This window comes from Vigna angularis, chromosome 6 (assembly GCF_016808095.1).
Source record: "Vigna angularis cultivar LongXiaoDou No.4 chromosome 6, ASM1680809v1, whole genome shotgun sequence".
Classification (NCBI taxonomy): Eukaryota; Viridiplantae; Streptophyta; class Magnoliopsida; order Fabales; family Fabaceae; genus Vigna; species Vigna angularis.
In genome coordinates, this window is record NC_068975.1 from 29,476,414 (window position 1) to 29,494,692 (window position 18,279).

At 30.5% G+C, this 18,279-nt stretch overlaps 2 protein-coding genes across 3 annotated transcripts; one reads left to right on the forward strand and one right to left on the reverse strand.

Annotated features, from left to right (window-relative positions):
- Positions 1-8,359: 8,359 nt before the first annotated feature.
- LOC108341889 (berberine bridge enzyme-like 13) lies at positions 8,360-10,424 on the forward strand. Its single transcript, XM_017579556.2, has one exon. It carries the CDS (start codon positions 8,518-8,520, stop codon positions 10,144-10,146), a length of 1,629 nt encoding a protein of 542 aa, XP_017435045.1. The 5' UTR covers positions 8,360-8,517; the 3' UTR covers positions 10,147-10,424.
- A 677-nt stretch (positions 10,425-11,101) lies between these two features.
- Positions 11,102-17,634, reverse strand: LOC108343157 (dihydroceramide fatty acyl 2-hydroxylase FAH1). Of its 2 annotated transcripts, none has more exons than XM_017581254.2 (7): positions 17,445-17,634; positions 16,400-16,457; positions 16,147-16,239; positions 12,627-12,823; positions 12,361-12,466; positions 11,556-11,702; positions 11,102-11,451 (listed from the first exon to the last, which is right to left on the reverse strand). In XM_017581254.2, the coding sequence occupies exons 2-7, from the start codon at positions 16,448-16,450 to the stop codon at positions 11,332-11,334; spliced, it is 714 nt and encodes a 237-aa protein (XP_017436743.1). In that variant the 5' UTR covers positions 16,451-16,457; positions 17,445-17,634; the 3' UTR covers positions 11,102-11,331. The 2 variants fall into 2 exon arrangements, with proteins under 2 accessions (XP_017436743.1, XP_017436744.1); XM_017581255.2 differs by lacking the exon at positions 17,445-17,634 and adding an exon at positions 17,334-17,412.
- Positions 17,635-18,279: the final 645 nt, after the last annotated feature.

Here is an 18,279-nt window from a genome sequence, read left to right on the forward strand (position 1 = left end):
AATATATAAACGAATTTAACCGTAATGTTTCAAATTAAAAATTAAAATTCTAAAAAAGGAAAACTATTAGTAAACCTCAAAATAATGAAAACATATGGAAGAAATATGTATGATTAAAACTCCTAAAACTCACCAAAAAGAAAGTCATAACTTTTATGATGATATCAAATAATTATCTTTACTTAATCTAATGGTTTGTTTTGTATTTGTTGATTTGATTTAATTTTGTTTTAATATTAAATTTATAAACAGTGCTATGTTATTTTTTTTTACAAAAATAACTAAAATCTTAGAATTTTTTTATTATTAAGTTGGTAGTGTTATACACGTGACTTAATGATAATCAATAAGAACTCAATTAAAATATATATTTTTTAAAAATAGTTTATACATATTTTAAATATTTTAAAAAATTATTATATACCAAAGGTTTAGTATCACCTTTCAAAGGTCGAGATCCACATAACGAAGGTCGATTACTATTTTGAAAGGTTAAGGTTACTTGTTGAGGATTATAAATCGACTTGTTTCTATCCGGCCGCAAGCCGACCTATTCTATTCGGTCACACGCAAGTTTGTTTCTACTTAGCCACATGCTAGCCTATTTCTATCCGGTCTTAAAATGGTTTGTTTGACTACTTTCGGATTAACAAAGCTAATGGCATATTATTTTTTTACTTGGCATAATTTAGATCAAAGAATTGACTCATGAGGTAAATAGGTCATTGGATCTACCCTCACCCATATAGGTAAGGGGACCCACAAACATCATACTTACTCTATAAATAGTGCAATTATCAAGGTCAAATAATTTACATTCAACTAACTTAAGCGATAGCATTTTCTACAAGCACACCACTTATCCATTTAGTGGAGGACGAGTATTGAGAGAAGGAAGAAAGAATAGTTGACGAAAAAAAGATTGAAGAAGTCTCTGAAGTTAAAATCTTTTCACAGGGTATACTCGGCTATATAAGAACACTTATTATGTCAAATCTTCTAAAATAATATAACATTTTTTAAATAAGTTTATATTAGGTTTCACTATAAATTTTAACATTTTGTCTATGTTCATATCTTAAAAGTTCATCCCTTATTTGTTATTACATGAAATTTTATTAAATTAAAAAAAATACAAAACATCGAAAATCATACAAAAACTTATTTCAATATATTCAATAATCTCATATTAATTAGAAGTCGAGAATTATAACAATTTAAATATTCATTCATCTTACAATCTTTTTATATATTTTTTAAGAACAAAATTATGATGGAACTCTATAATCCAAAACTCATAATAAACATTACATATATATTATGAAGAAAAAAATCTAAATAAAGTAAAATATTATGATCTTTTTAAAATACATATTTTTTTATTTTTTATTGTAATGAAAAGTATTAAAAATGAAAGGAATATTTTCTTTTCAATGTTTTTATTTTAATAGAATATAATATGGATTGCTAACACAGATAAATATTCAATTATTTCTAAACCATACACAGTTTTCTTTGATTAGAGACTAAAGAATTCATTATTGGTAATAATAAGAATAAGTCATTTTGTTAGATAGAAAATAAATTTTGAGAAATTAATTAGCAAGTTATTCAGATAAATTATCATTTATCAGACAATCAGGAATAATTCATCATTAATGGCTATAATTAATTAATTAGTCTTGTAAATTCTTATAAACTCTAGTAATGAAAATTTTGTTATCTTGTAGTCATTGAAGGTTTTTTGCTTGGAGAGAATTAATCTTTCATATTATATATATATATATATATATATATATATTTGTTAACATGCGTACGCCTGTTTTTCAGTTGGTACATTTTAAGAATGTGTACCGGGTTTTAGTAGACAAAAATATCCTTATATATTATGGATTGTAACTTTTAAGGTTAAAAAAGAAATTCCAAAACCCTTATTCACCTCCCTCATTCCTCTCGACCATTTCTCTTTCATCTTTCCCACTCCAACATTTTCTCTGTCATCTCTACTGTATCCCCAATTGAAAAAATCATAAACACTTGCCATTAAACAATTTGCCTTTGTAAAGAGTTAAGTCATTGACATATTCACTTCAAGATCTCTTCAATTTCACCATCTTCACTAACCTCTAATCATCGTCTCTAAAAAAAACCCTCCCAGCCAAATACCAATTCCTTCGGATGTCATTATGCTTGTGAAAATTAGATAAAATTATATACGACAAAAATTATAAAACGAAAACTTATTATAAAATCATTTTTTGTAAGAAATTGTTTAACAACGAGTGTTTCTGATTTTTTCCAAGCCAATTACCAATTCCTTTGATGTCATTATGCTTGTGAAAATTAGATAAAATTAGATAAGAATAAAATTATAAAATGAAAACTCATTATAAAATCATTTTTTGTAAGAAATTGTTTAACAACGAATATTTTTGATTTTTTCTAGGTCAATTACCAATTCCTTTATGCTTGTGAAAATTGGACAAAATTAGATAAGATAAATTATAAAATGAAAACTCATTATAAAATCATGTTTTGTAAGATTGTTTAACGGCCAATGTTTCTGATTTTTTTCAGTTGGGCTACCATAGTATGACAGAGAAAATGTTGGAGTGAGAAAGATGAAAGAGAAAGGGTTGAGAGGAATGAGGGAGGTGAGTAAGAGTTTGAGATTTTCTTTTTTTTTTTTAGTTTTGAGAATGAAAATTATTAAAATATCCTTAACCTTAAAACTTAGAATCCATGATATATAAGGGTATTTTTGTCTACTAAAACTCGATACACATTGCTAAAATGTAACATCTGAATAAGTTTCATTCAATCTTATTTTCACTGTTAAATATATTTTTTTTCTTCAAATTACTTAATAAATGGTAATTTTTTTTTCTAAATTTCTAGAAAAATGTTTATATATGTGTGTTTTTTTTACATTTAATATCTATAATTTTTAACATTATATTATGTTTTAACTTACCAACATGTTTGACTCAAATAACTTGAATAAAGTATTTAATTTATTAAATAAATAATATAAAATATTATTAAATACTTAAAATATAAAAGAAAAGTTATTTGTTAAAGATTTGGAATTTATTTAGTTCTTTTGTCATTATAAAGTTAGCATATAATAATAATAATAATAATAATAATAATATATTATTTACTATTAATATTATTATGTTTATTATTTTGTATTTGCATCTAACTTTTAAGTTTATAAAATGGAAGTGGTAGAAGCACTAATATTGAAGTTTCCTCTGAATTTTATGAATGCTCCATTAATGCAGAGAGAGAAAGAGAAAGATTGTTGTGGATAGTGGAAAAGTGTAGGGTATTTTTGGAATAAAAGAAAATAGTGAGGAGGTGTAGAGTATTTTTGGAATAAAAAAAAATAGTGAGGAGGTAAAAACACTTGGGGTGGTGGAGGGAGCAACACCCCCATAAACTGGCGTCTTTTTTGTATTTTAAATTAGTTATTAAACCAATTGGGCTTGGTATATGAGTCCAAAATACTACATATGTTTGAGAGTTGCTCCTTCCACCACCACCAACCGCTCCCTGCACCTCCCCATATCTTATTTGCCCTTCTATAAAACGGATGTCAACATATGTTTCACCTTCAACGGATGTTGACATCCGTAACATCCATTTACATATTTTATATTTTAGTTTATTATTTTTATTTAAAAAAAAAACTTCAACGGATGTGGTCACATCCGTTAACAGATATGTCACATCCGTTAAATAGATTTTTAAAAAGTTTTTTATTTATTATTTAAATAATAATATATAAATTAAAATAATAATAATTATTTTATTAAATAAAATAAAATTAATTTATAAATAATTAAATAATATTTTTAAAAAAATTAAATAATATTTATATATTAATTTAAAATATAAAAAATTAAAAAACTAGAAACTAAAAAACAAAAAAAGACAACATATCTGGCACATCCGTTTTCATATATTTATAAAAAAAATTTAAATATTATTTAAATAATAATATATAAATTAAAATTAATAATAATTATTTTATTAAATAAAATAAAATTAATTTATAAATAATTAAGTAATAATTTTAAAATAATTAAATTATATTTATATATTAATTTAAAACAAAAAAAATAAAAAAACTAAACTTAAAAACAAGAAAAGGCAACGGATGTCGCCACTCTGTTGAAGAATAACGGATGTTGACATCCGTTGAAGAAAAGACGTGGTGTGTAGGATATTTTAAAATATAAAAGATATTTAAAAAAATGTGGTGGTGCAGGAAGCAAAGTGGGGTGATGTAGGGAGTAACCCTCTATATGTTTACAGGAAAAAGCAAGATCATCTCTTAAATTGGAGGCTCAAACACTTGTTAAGGTGCGTTTAATTTGTTAAACAAGTATTTCAATTGAACACTAACAAATTATAAAACAACTTCTCATTCTCCCCAAAAAAGTTTGGAAATCTTTATAATGCTTATGATAAAAATTTAAATTGATTTGATTTAATATTTATATTTTAAAAGGGAACCTATGAGTGAAAAACAAAATAAGTAGTAAATTATCTCCATGTTCACGAATTTATCTTATATTAAAATCTTTTAAATTCTAGACTTCATTTTTTTTACCAACTTCTGACTGATAATTTTCACAGAAATAAAAAAAAAATGAAAATTACCTAGCATAGTTTGAAGCTTTTTTTTCTAGCATTTATATTTATTTAATTAGATCCTAAGATGTAGAACAAGTGGACTTCACATTCTTCCAATTAAATGGAAGTTCCTGTGAAAGTGTACATTTATTTATGCATATATAGTATCTGATTTGATAGGCTTGGTGATGAATCCACTACTGAATTGAATGGCACGTTATCATCCACTCAAAATTCAAAATTTGAAAGAATATTTTGATTCATCTTTGGTGGCCATGTTACACTCCAGATAATTAATTTGCCAGAATATTTCTTGTTTATGTTTTGTTTGATCATAGTGGTTTACTTGAATTTGTCAGTTTTCAAAGATTGACCACTTATTAGTGGATTCTCAAAGTGGTGCATGAAGTTCTGAAGGTTCATGCACACAACAACAATGGCTGCATCTCAACTTGTCAAACTCTGTTTGCCTTCCAGACTGTGCTTTTTAATCTAAGTGTAATCATACAAAAAAACAACTAATGTTTATGAATTTCACAGAACTTTAAACATGATTAGCAGAATTTGTTTAATCAGAAGTGTCAAAATTTATTCTTTGTTAAATTCATTATATTATTCATTATTAAAGATTATTTATTAATGTTTATTTACAAAATTCAAGATGTATATCTAAGATTCTACCATTATATAAGACAAAATTAGGTTTATATTTTTTATCCATAATTTATAATTCATGTATGTTTCTTTGTTCTAGTGTTTTTCTTTTATATAACTTGAAATATACCCTTTTGTTTTTCATTTATTTTAGATAAAAAAAATATATTTACACAGTTTTGTTCACGGTCTTGTTTTCTTCTCTCTGGGTTCTTTTATGTATCTTTCTTCATCATTGAAGAAAGTTAAATTTTGTAGATGAATTAATTCATTACTTACCATATCCACGATATAAAATAATAAGGAAAAGATAGAGAGAAGAGAGGAAGGGTTCTTTTTCTATTTGTTTTTTAATAAGTCAATGGTTTATTTATATACAAGTGCTGGAGTTATGATAATAAAGATAAAAATATAAAAAATATATTTTAACTACACAATCATGCTCACTATTTAAAATTCAGTAAATTATTGTTGAAATATTGGTAACTAATTAATATATTAATTTAAGTTTCCCAAGATATTTAGAAAAGATTCTAACTTAGAGATTATTATTGGTCAATGTATAATGAACAAGATGATCTATAGGAAAGGATGCAGGCTTCCAAGCTAACATACAACTAGAGTAAGTTAAGATAATACTTTCTTTCTTTAGTTAATTACCATGTAGAAAGACAAAACTTCAATCCTAAAAATAAAAAGAAAACAAGATTCTTGATCTCAAAAATATTATTAAAATAATCTTAACAACATTGTAATATATATATATATATATATATATATATATATATATATATATATATATATATATAATATTTATAAACTAATTATTTTAAAACTTTAGAATTAGAATTTATATCAAAATATTTAAATGAATTGACTTATTGTCCGTCACTATATTCAAACCTTCCTCATTATCTATAAACTCTTTATGATAGGTTAAAAAAAGTCACTCTGATTAGGATCTGTGGATTACTACCTATATTGTTCACCAAATAAAATTTTAAATGTTAATTACTTATAATTTTATAGTTTTCTTTATTTATAATTAAGAAAGTGATATAGTGAAATGTAATTATGTTTAGTTAAAGTATGAAATGATAAGTTGATATAATATAAAAACAAGTATTAATCATCAATTATTTTTTATAACTTCTATAATTTTTATTATTATTAGCAATCGATAGATAGAAATTAAGTGATGTTTATGAAGATAAAAAAAATAGTTTATTTAATTATTAGAAAGTTTATTTGATTAATTGGTTTAGTTTTGGTCAAAATATAGATCATGGTTATATAATCATCATAATCATCATGAGGTTAATCTAATTGGAAGTTAGTTCCAACCAACTTAATAGTTTCACATGAGTAAATTGGTATAATATAAAAGAAGTACTAAGTATCAATTATTTTTTATAACTTCTTCAATTTTTTAATTATCAACTTAAGTGATATTTATGAAGATTAGAAAAAAAAATAGTTCATTTAATTATTAGAAATTTTATTTGACCAACTTGTTTACACTTTGGTCAAAATAGATCATGTATAGTTATCTAAGGTTAATCTAATTGAAAGTTAGATCTTATCACAATGAATAATTTCACATCAAGCTGATAATCAATTATTTTTTAATTTTTTAATTATTAGTTCATGGGTTAACGGGTAAAAATTAAGTGATATTTATAAAAATAAAAAAAATAGTTGATTTCACCAACTGGTTTACATTTTGGTCATAATAGATCATGGTTATATACTTATTTTTAGGTTAGTTTTTTACGTTCAACAATTTCATATTATATAATATTTAAGATTTAATATTGTTTAAATACTCCTTTCAAACCGCGTTTTAAAAATAAACTGTGATCGAGTTTTTTACTTAAAAATAAACAATACTTAAAAAACATAATGACTAATTCTAATAATATTCGAAGAATTTAAGATCAATAACCATTAGTTAGCAATGAAAATAAATTTTGAAAGAGACATTTTATATTTTAAATATATTAAGTCTGGAAACCACATAATTAAAATTACAATTTATTAAAAACTATTAAATTGTAATTGATTAGGTATCATATGAAACCCACAGTTGTTTTTTGGAAGCATTAGCAAAAATATATAAAATGTTAACATTACGCTTTTGAACAAATTGGCAATTTTTTATGCAGAATTAGTGTGTTGCGCATGCTACATGATTCTATTCTATCCCCAATCGTAAAGGAAGATGAACCTCTCACTTTCTTTCATTTTCCTCTCTTTCCGTTTCTTTAAGCCTTCATTTCTTCTTTTTCTCACCTCACTATCAAAATGGAAAAACTGCTTTTCATATAAAAATATTTACATTGTGAAAGATTATACTACATTGGACTATAATAATATTTTCCATCAACAACAAACCTAACAAATATTCCCACTCCAAATCAAGAAATGCATTCTACCAAAAAACATTTTTATACCCCCAAAATTGGAATATTGCACATTGTTAATATAACACTTTTTTCCAACATAATTAACTTCTCACCTACCTTATAAATAATATATATATATATATATATATATATATATATAAAATTAAGAATAACTTTCTTTCAACCCTCTGATATATTTTTAAAGACGAAATTGTAATAAAATTTTAAATTTCAAAAGTGATTATCTCGCATGGAATAATTAATACTAACTATATGATATTATGTTATGGGCCTATCATCTATGTTTATCTTCATTACAAAGTGGTGAACTGAATAGAGTGTTATGAAATTTGTAGAATGTAATTAAAAAATTATGCAGAATTTTCTTTAGTTGTTGCATGATCATAAAATGCTGCAAGAATGCAGACAAAGTTATGGCTAGTTATTAAAAAATATTTGGAAAGTAGTGGGGCCAATGAAGACAGTTGCTTTGCTTATACCATTCTTTTTAGGAACTATGAAGCATAGGGAAGTCCTCACAGATTATCTTAAATGCGAAAGTGGTCGATGTTCTTGCAATCAAAGATATATCAGAAAGCTCATGTTCCACAATGTCATAATTAAGAATAGAACATTAACTACAAGATAATGCCGATACTCTTCATCTGTATTGTGACGTTTTTCTTAGCTCAATTATACGTAAACTATAGTATTACACATTGTGACCTTAGTTCATTATAGTCGTATAAATATAACATGTGATAACCTCCTTAAGCACAAAATATACAAACACAAACCTCAGAAACACAAAACCATGTTGTCACCAAGCTCACACTTAGCAATTTTAGTCCTCCTATTATCAGTTTCGTTAGCAGCTTCAGCTTCATATGATGCAAACTTTGTCCAATGTCTCAGCTTCTATTCAGACAAAGCAGCTCCGTTTTATGCCTTAATTTACACTCCAAAAAATGTTTCATTTTCCAGCATCCTTGAATCCTCTGCACAGAACCTAAGGTATTTGGTGCCTTCAGCGCCAAAACCAGAGTTTATATTCACACCCTTGACTGATTCACATGTCCAAGTGGCAGTGACTTGCTCAAAGAAACTTGGTATTCATCTGAGAGTTCGTAGTGGTGGCCATGACTATGAAGGACTCTCGTATGTTTCTGGAGTCGAGTCCCCTTTCATGATTCTTGATCTGTCCAAACTTCGCGCCATTGATGTTGATATGAAAGACAACAGTGCTTGGATTCAAGCTGGTGCCACTATTGGAGAAGTATATTACAGAATATATGAGAAAAGTTCAGTTCATGGTTTCCCTGCAGGCCTTTGCACAAGCCTAGGTGTTGGAGGGCACATCACAGGAGGTGCATATGGATCCATGATGAGAAAGTATGGTCTTGGAGCCGATAATGTTCTTGATGCAAAACTGGTTGATGCAAATGGCCAAATCCTTGATAGGGAAGCCATGGGGGAGGACCTATTTTGGGCAATTAGAGGAGGTGGAGGAGCAAGCTTTGGCATCCTTCTCTGGTGGAAGATAAAACTGGTTCCTGTGCCAGAAACTGTGACAGTTTTTACAGTTACAAGGAGCCTAGAGCAAGATGCAACAAAGATTCTTCATAGATGGCAGGAAGTGGCACCCTCTATTGACGAGGATCTCTTCATCAGAGTCATCATTCAACCAGCCACTGTTGCAAACAAAACTGAGAGAACCATCACAACATCTTACAATGCTCAATTCCTTGGAGGGGCTGACAGACTCCTCCAAGTGATGAAGGAAAACTTCCCTGAATTGGGTTTGACAAGAAAAGATTTACTTGAAACTAGTTGGATCAAGTCTGTGCTCTATATTGCTGGTTATCCAAATGACACTCCTCCTGAAGTTCTGCTTCAAGGAAAGTCAACATTCAAGAACTACTTCAAAGCCAAGTCAGATTTTGTGAGAGAACCGATACCAGAAACTGGACTTGAGGGACTCTGGCAAAGATTGCTAGAAGAAGACAGTCCCTTGATGATTTGGAACCCATATGGTGGAATGATGAGCAAATTTTCAGAGTCTGATATTCCCTTTCCTCACAGGAATGGAACACTTTACAAAATTCAGTACTTATCTCTTTGGCAAGATGGGGATAAGAATGCCACAAAGCATATAGACTGGATTAGGAAGCTTTACAACTACATGACTCCTTATGTGTCTAAGTTCCCAAGGGAGGCATACGTGAACTACAGAGATCTTGATTTGGGAATGAACAAGAACAGCACAAGTTACATACAGGCAACTTCTTGGGGCAATATGTATTTCAAGGATAATTTCAACAGGTTGGTGAAAATAAAGACCAAAGTGGATCCTGATAATGTGTTCAGGCATGAGCAGAGCATCCCACCACTTCCAGTTTCAGGTATGAAGCTACAAGACAAGAAAAACAAGACCTGGGAATAAGGCACTGTCTTGGTGGAGTCATTAGACTGGTTTCTATAAATTTGTTGTCGGTTTGATTAGCAAATTTAGATGAATAAAGGATATAATTGGATTTTGTTGTGTTTTTTGGTCATTTTAGTGTTACAAAACACTGTTGAAGTGCTTAATCATTTCTATCTATGTGGTTGTGCGTGTGACAATGTTGCAAGTAACAAGTGTTGTATCACTGCTACCAAGAGTCCTGTAACTTGTAAGAATCCACTGCCTTGAATACGCACCCAAGTGACAAATGGAATGCATTTTTAAGCGCAAAAAGAACTCACCAAGCTAGTGCTGCTTTACTTCCAAAATACGCGAAGAATTTTTCAGAAAATATTTAGGGAAAATATAAAAGAAAAAGAAATCATGTATTTTTAAGATAAAATTAACTATACATAAAGTCATTTTTAAAAACTGTCGTTTCTTAAATCATATTTTTACTTACATGCAAATTAGTTTGCTTTTTCTTATTTTTATATTTCAAAAAATTTATTTGAGCAAGTTACATGCAAATTAGTTTGTTTTTTCTTAACAAAATCGCCTACATTATTATTTTATAAATTAAGAGATAAAAAAAGTTCAAGTCATAATTTTTGCAAATTATAAATTTTGTATTTTAAATTATGCAATCTAGAGTTTTTTATTTTCTATTTTAAAATATACAATTCAAAATATAAAAGTGCATGATGCAAAATATAATTTTTTTTAGAAATAAGAAGGTGAAGATTGAAAGTATAAAGGAGCGGTAGTGAAGGAAGAAGGTGATGAGTGAGGGAGAGAGAGGTGGCGGTAGAGGAAGAAAAGGGTGATGAATGGTGGAGAAAGGTGCACTGGTGGAGGAAGAAGGAAAGAGAGAAGTTCGGTGATAAAAGAGAAAGAAGATAAAAGTACTGTTAAGATATCTGTGCTGTAAGAGTACCAAAGCTACAACAGAAAGGAACATGCACAAGGTGAGCTTTCCATCATAAATCAATCTGATACAACAAATCAATTTATACAGAATGTTTACTTCTAGAACTTTGGCACCACAAAAATTGACAAACGATGGCACGCTAACACCCAATAAACATCAATTTTGGGGGTCAAATAAATTAAGATAAATAAAAGTAAGACTTCTTGAATTTGCTATTATTTTCACCAACGAATATTGCTATCCTTGACAGTAATTTACATACTTTTGGCATCAATTTTTGACGGAGGAAGTGTTCCAAAAATTTTATCCCATAGTGATGAAGTAATCCCAAAGCCTTTATCCTGGATCCGAAAGTGATGATTCAAGTGGTATTTCTGCGGAAAAAATGAAAAAAAAAAATAAAAATTATTTTGTTTGGCAACAAATATCAAAGCAATCATCATAATGCAATCGCGAACCATAGTTGAAGTATTTCAACCTTGAGATTTTGGGGCACTTCAGTCTTCGGCTGACCATGGTGCAAGTAATAATGGGTGCAATCATACATTACATAACCCAATAAACCGCCACCAAATAAAGCAGGAGCTATTGAAGGGGTTGCCATGAGCTTCACTATGTTCCAGAACTGAACGCAGCATACAAAAACAAACATCACTTCAGGAAACCTTCAACCTACGTTTACCAATATACATCTGTGTTGCAGACTAATCAAACAATTTTATTAATCGTCAAAAGTCTTCTGACCATTTTCAAAGGTAACTACAGATTTTGGTATACATATGTCGCGAATTCAGAAAGCAAATCCAGAAGCAATAATTTCTTCTTAAGATTTTCTGAAATTACTATCACAAAATAAGGGTATAAACATCAGTGAACGATTAAAACATCTATGTCCAATCAACATCTCTTGCATTTCCCTCTCGTACCTGGAACTGTTTCACTTATTCCAATGTTTGTCCCATTGGTGACTTTCCGTCAAAACTATTACATTTGATATGTTATATCGCGTAAAAATAGAGATATACCATCGTCTAAACTAATTCATCAATAGTATTTGACCAGTTGATAAAAGAAAAATTCGATGTGACACACTTAACTATTTAAAAGAAGATTTAGATAGCATAGGAAACAAGAAAAAAAAAAGTACTCTTTTGGTCTTTCCAATAAAAGGAAGCACGCATGGTAAAAAAGTAAAACCTTGGTGAAAATTTAAATCCCACAATTCCCTTCCAACCAAATAAGTGTGGGAAAAAGTTTTAAATAGTATGTCAGATAAGAGATACCGGCATCAATAATATAGCAGTTGCAGCAGGGGGAAAAACGAGTCTCAAGCCATCCATTGGGTGCTTATGGTGGCAGCCATGGAGTAGATAATGCAAGGTATTTCCCCTACAGCAGCATTCAATATCCCCAAAATAAAAAGAAAATAAACATTTAGTGTTATTCTAAAAAAAATGGATATAGTTGAACACAGTTACAAGCATAAATAAAAATATTATTTCACACTATGAAAAGGAAAGGAAAGGAAAGGGAAAGAAACAGATCTAACCAGTAGGTCTTTGTTTTAATGTGAAAAAGAAATCTGTGCAACGAGTACTCAAGCAATGTCCAAACAAAAATGCCAACAACCACCATTAGAGCCACATGGGGACAACTGAGGCCCATAAGTACAGAGCTATACACAAAGTAGCATACAACTGGCAGCCAAATGACTGGTATTGCCCACCAGACTGTGCGCGTCAAGAACTGTTTCAAGTATTAACTCAAGATTACATGAAAATTATCAATATATTTCCTGAACATAAATTTTAAATCTTTATCCGTAAAAGAATTGAACATGAGATTATAATCACAATTTTCATAATTATCGAAATAAGTAGCAGATCATCTAATAAAATTATAATATGAATTATATGTATTATGAGAAATACTTTTATTTATTCTTATGATATATCTTTCTATTAGAGAATATTAAATCATTGTATTTATTATATTGATTCCGTTTTTTCAATATAAATTAAGCATTCATGTTGTCTCACATGCACACAGTTTTAGGTCAGTGTCCCTTCCTTTCCTATAATTTAACAAAGTATCAAGAACTGGGTTCATTATCGCGTTGGTTTGGTAGAGCCATTGTCTCACGAGGATATTTTGTATTTTACAAACCTTTCTCTCAGGTTTCACGTGCAGTGTTCTAGCGATGCCTTCAGCGAGTTTTCCAACAAGTTTTAGGCGGAAATCATTTGCTCCAATCGACACGGGGTTGGGATCGCGGCATGCCAATTTATCCAATGGGCAAACACCAACGCAAACCACCCATCCATGAGCATCTTCTCTACTGTTCTAACTGACGCCTGATGCACGTGCGTCAACACCTAATGGCCTTATGCCCCTCCATGTACTCCATCAAAGTTTGTTTGGAGGTCTGATCTACTTTTCTCCCTCCTAGGATTATTTTATTATCTTTTCCCATACTTCAACGAAAACAAAAAATGTCTTCCGGCGCCCCATAAACATCCAGAACAAACTCTCCTATTTTTCCTAACCTTAATATTAGTATTACATTGAGAAGATGAACACGTATAACTATTGAAATTGGACTTCCAAAATCAGGTTATGGTTAAGTGGGTTGGATTACGAATCTCATCCCACTACAATGTTGAATCCGTTCCTACACAACATGTTAAGGGCCCTATGTCTGCTCATCTCAAGCGGCTTCACGTTGCTTACATGATTTCTAATGAACTTCTTGTACCATTTGTAAATGCAAAGGAACCTGAGAACCATCATACGTTGTTATGACCTCGAACTTGTACGGTTTGCCACAAGTGTATGTTGCAATCCTAAAATTAGGATCACCAATAAACCCTACTACGAATTCCACATCATCTATGTTCATTCGTATAATTTGGCAAATAAACACGGAGACACATACTTCAACTGCGGGAGAAAATATTGCCTTTGTATCATAAAAGCGAGTACTCTAGGCACTTCCACACAGGTAATTCTAAAAATCGTCCAAAATGTGAACATTGGCAATGCATTGTACATATCATCGATAGGTGTTTGGAAGTTGTATAAGAAATCCTCTCATTCACCCAATATTGCCCATTCATTTACTCTTGAGTCACTTGTTGCTTCAACACCGTTAGCTAATCTACCTCATGTATCTCAGATCGACAAAATTGCAGAAAATGGTGTTGGGTTTAAAGCATCTGACTAGTTTAAAGTATGAATCATGTCAGTTAGAAAAACATATTCATCAGTTTTTTTTCCTAATAGCCTTAGTAATCAAGTTTTATCTCTCTTTTTAGTTCATCATGATATTTGGGATCCCTCCCGTACTCTTAGTTATTCTGGTTTTAAATATTTTATTACCTTTATTGATAATTAATCTATATGTCCTAAAATTTAGTTAATGAATAATCCATCAGAAGAATGTCTATAATTCAAAAAAATTTAATGAAATGTCGTATATCTTTTGTAGTGACAATGTCCGAGATTATCTATCTCAACAATTTCGGCCGTTCATGGCATCTCATAGTATTATTTATCAAACATTGTGTCCTCATACTCTTCAACAAAATGGAGTAGTTGAACACAAAAACAGACATCTTATTGAAACTACATAAACACTTCTTCATAGTCATCTTCCTCACTGTTTATGGTGAGATACATACTATCTCATTAACCAAATGTCATCATCTTTCCTTAATGATCAAGTATCTCACTCTATTATTTTCCTCATTCACATCTATATAGTCTTCCTCCACTTGTTTTTGGTACCACATGTTTTGTACATAACCTCACATCTAGTCAAGACAAACTTCCTAAGTGGTTGTTCAAATGTGCCTTCATGGGACATCGTCATTCTCAAAAAAAGGGTATCGATGTTTCTATCCTTATCTTGATCGATATTTTGTGTCTATTGGCATCTCTTTCTTTGAGTCTGTTATACATTATACACATATAATGATGACATATGTAGTTACTTTATTACACTACCAATCTTCCTTCATCACTACCAGATGACTTTGTCATAACTTGAGATGCTTATCTGGTACCTCTTCAGGTATATGGGACCTATCTTCGATGGATAATGATATAGAGGTCACGTTTGATCCTATCTCAACACTATCTAACATATTGGATCTGGTCTAATGAATGGGCAACTGCTGTCTGAAAAAGTACACAATCTACTTGTACCGTAACCCTTCTCCCCAGTATACTAAGCTTACCTATCATCAACTTTCCACCATACATCATACTTTTTTGTCCTTGTTATCTTTTGTTGCTATACCTAAGTCTCCAAGTGAAGCTTAACCCCGCCTAGAGTGGTGACAAGCTATGATTGATGAAATATGTGCCCTTCAAAGTAGTGGTAGTTGGGAGTTAATTCCTCTTCCAATTTGGCGCTTAATTGTTAGGTGTTAGAGGTTATACACTCTTAAAACAAGAACTTACGGTAAAATTGATTACCATAAAGCTCGTTTTGTTGCCAATAGATACACACAAATCTATGACAGATTATAATGACTCTACTACAAAAATTGGACATGATGGTAAAATTGAGCATTATTAAACAATAAAGGTTTAAGCTTTATGTCTCTCGTTCCTATAGTTTAACAACAATCAATGTCTAAAAACTATGAAAGCATAAATTGTCTATGTTAGTAAATGTAGAGCATTGAGCATTAGCAAAAGTAAAACATAACTCAAGTGATGGCAATGCTGAGGAGAACGAATGAACTGAAAAGTAGACATAAAACAAATGAAAAACAAGATTAAGAGTAAATAGTCACGGAGAAACTCGGATTAGCAACTACTCATAACAAGATGACTTAAACTCGCCTGATAAGGTTTATGTAGAAAATCAATTGAAGATTCATGACAAAAAAAAAGATCAAATGGAAGATGGTCAAATTAAAAAGGCAGAGTAGCTAGGAGAAACCATTGAAAATAACTTTGCTCTAAATTGTTTTACCACAACCTTGGTTTCAGATAAAGTCAATGGCATCAATTAGTCCAGGCTTGGATGTTGAAGTTTTGTCTGTAGTTAAAAGACATACCTCCAGAATTTCATTTTCAAAGAAACGAGGACCCTCCTTGCTAACAATTGGCTGGTGAACCCACTCTTCATAAGCTTCCCCAAGATGTCCTACCTTTAAAAACATTGAGACTTCAGTAAGATTCAACAGGAGATCACTTCGTTACAAACTACCCACACAAACAGAAATAGGGCCTATATGAAAAATTAAAAACTAGTTGAAGATGGAGTATGGAGACCACGTTTGAAAGAAGACTATAAGGTTTTGCCTTTACCTGGAAAACAAGGGCCTTGTTCAAATCAACTTCAAAGTTCTGCACAACCATCCTGGAACTGAGTTCAAAGACCAAAACAAAAATGTTCAGACCCAAATGGGAGTGAGTTTAATGATGAAAAACAACAACGTCCTGTATAAAAGCATAACATGCACCGCTCACAACAGGCCACATGGGGTCAGGAAACTTCATAAGTATTGGTTTATTTTGCCTTCCTGACGGCAATTATTTTAACCTTTATTGTAGGGAACAAGCTAGGAAAGCGAGTTGCCAAAAAGAACAAGGAAACAATTCATTTTTAATAACCTCATTTGATCACAATCTTCTCTAGACTTATGTTGCAAAAAGGTTCTAGTTATCATTGCTTCAGGCCAAAGCTTGCGTGGTCTTTTCTCTAAGGACTTTCACGGTGCAAACTTGCAAAACAATGATAAGCCGCACCTTCTTTTTATAAAAAGAAAAGGAAACGTACAACACCCCTATAGCTACCAGAAACGACCAGCGTCGTTTTCATCCAACTAGAATCATGCAAAACAAAGGAGCATCAACGTCAAAAAAAAAGTAAGTAATAATTTCACATGCACAAATACCGCCAAGATTTATATTCTACAAAGTAAAACTAATAAAAACAAGTAAAAAAAAGTAATTAACATTTTCTATTCCTCAACAATCATCATTTCCCAGAATATAATCGGATAGCTGTAGAACAAAAGCAAATTTCCAAAACTGCCACTTCTGTACAATACAAAAGTGGAATTGAACTCTAATCAACAGACTTTAACAATGCGAACAAATTAACATGTATCTACTAATGTAAGGATCCCATTGAGTAGCAAATTCAAGCGAAAAAAAACCTAAAAAATCATCATAAACAAAAGCCTTGAAGTTCATATCTATCAAATAGGACATGATAACTCTTAAAACACGCATTTACTTCGCAATGTAGAAACGAAATCCTTAAATCAACTCCAGATCCAGAAACCGCACGTGAATCGACAAAACAAAACTAGTAGCAGAAGGCAATGCAGTGAGATCGGAATCTAACCTAACCGGAGAGGGACGCTGTATGCACGCAGCACCGCACCGTACCCTTCTCCACGTCGAGCAACGGAAAGGGATATAGAAGTAGGAGAAAGAGCTCTATTACGAGTTTGTAAATCGTGCGAGAGGGAATCTTAACCGTTCGATTTCACAGCATCAACGAATATCTCTCCTAGCGTTGGATTCTAGCACGTGACAGCCTGGCACCGTGGCAGGATCACCTGCGGGGAGGCTCACCTTTGTGATATTCTATTCGAGCCAGGAGTCTAGTTTGGGACTAAAGTGTTCCCATTTGGATTTGAGTCACTGCAGTTGTTCATTCAACTTCATGGGATGGAATTATAGATCTAATGGTGGATAATTTTTAAAAGACAATTTCATTTTTTATTTTTATATAAAATAAAAGTTTTCCTGTGATGCAATTATAGGTCTAATGGTGGATAATTTTTAAAAGACAAATTCATTTTTTATTTTAATATAAAATAAAAGTTTTAAATGGTTAAAATGTGTACAATTTAAATGTAAGTGTAGAATATCTTAGTCTGTTTCAAAGACGTTTTGGTCTTTTTGGTGGGACCAGCCGAATCTCAACGTGTAAATGTGACAGTGTGAGATATTTTGAAGTTGCTTGCAAACTAGTTCGGAATAAACACCTTTCCTAAACGTCCCAAATTGAATAATATGTTGTAGTTTCTGTCTTTTCTTTATTACTGTTATTGAATTTTTATTTTCAAAATTATTAACAAGTTTGGTCTTGGTTATTTTTTGCCTTTAAAAATTTATTAAAATTACAAAAAATGAAAAATTCATAAAATTTAATACAAACTTTTAAGATGGGG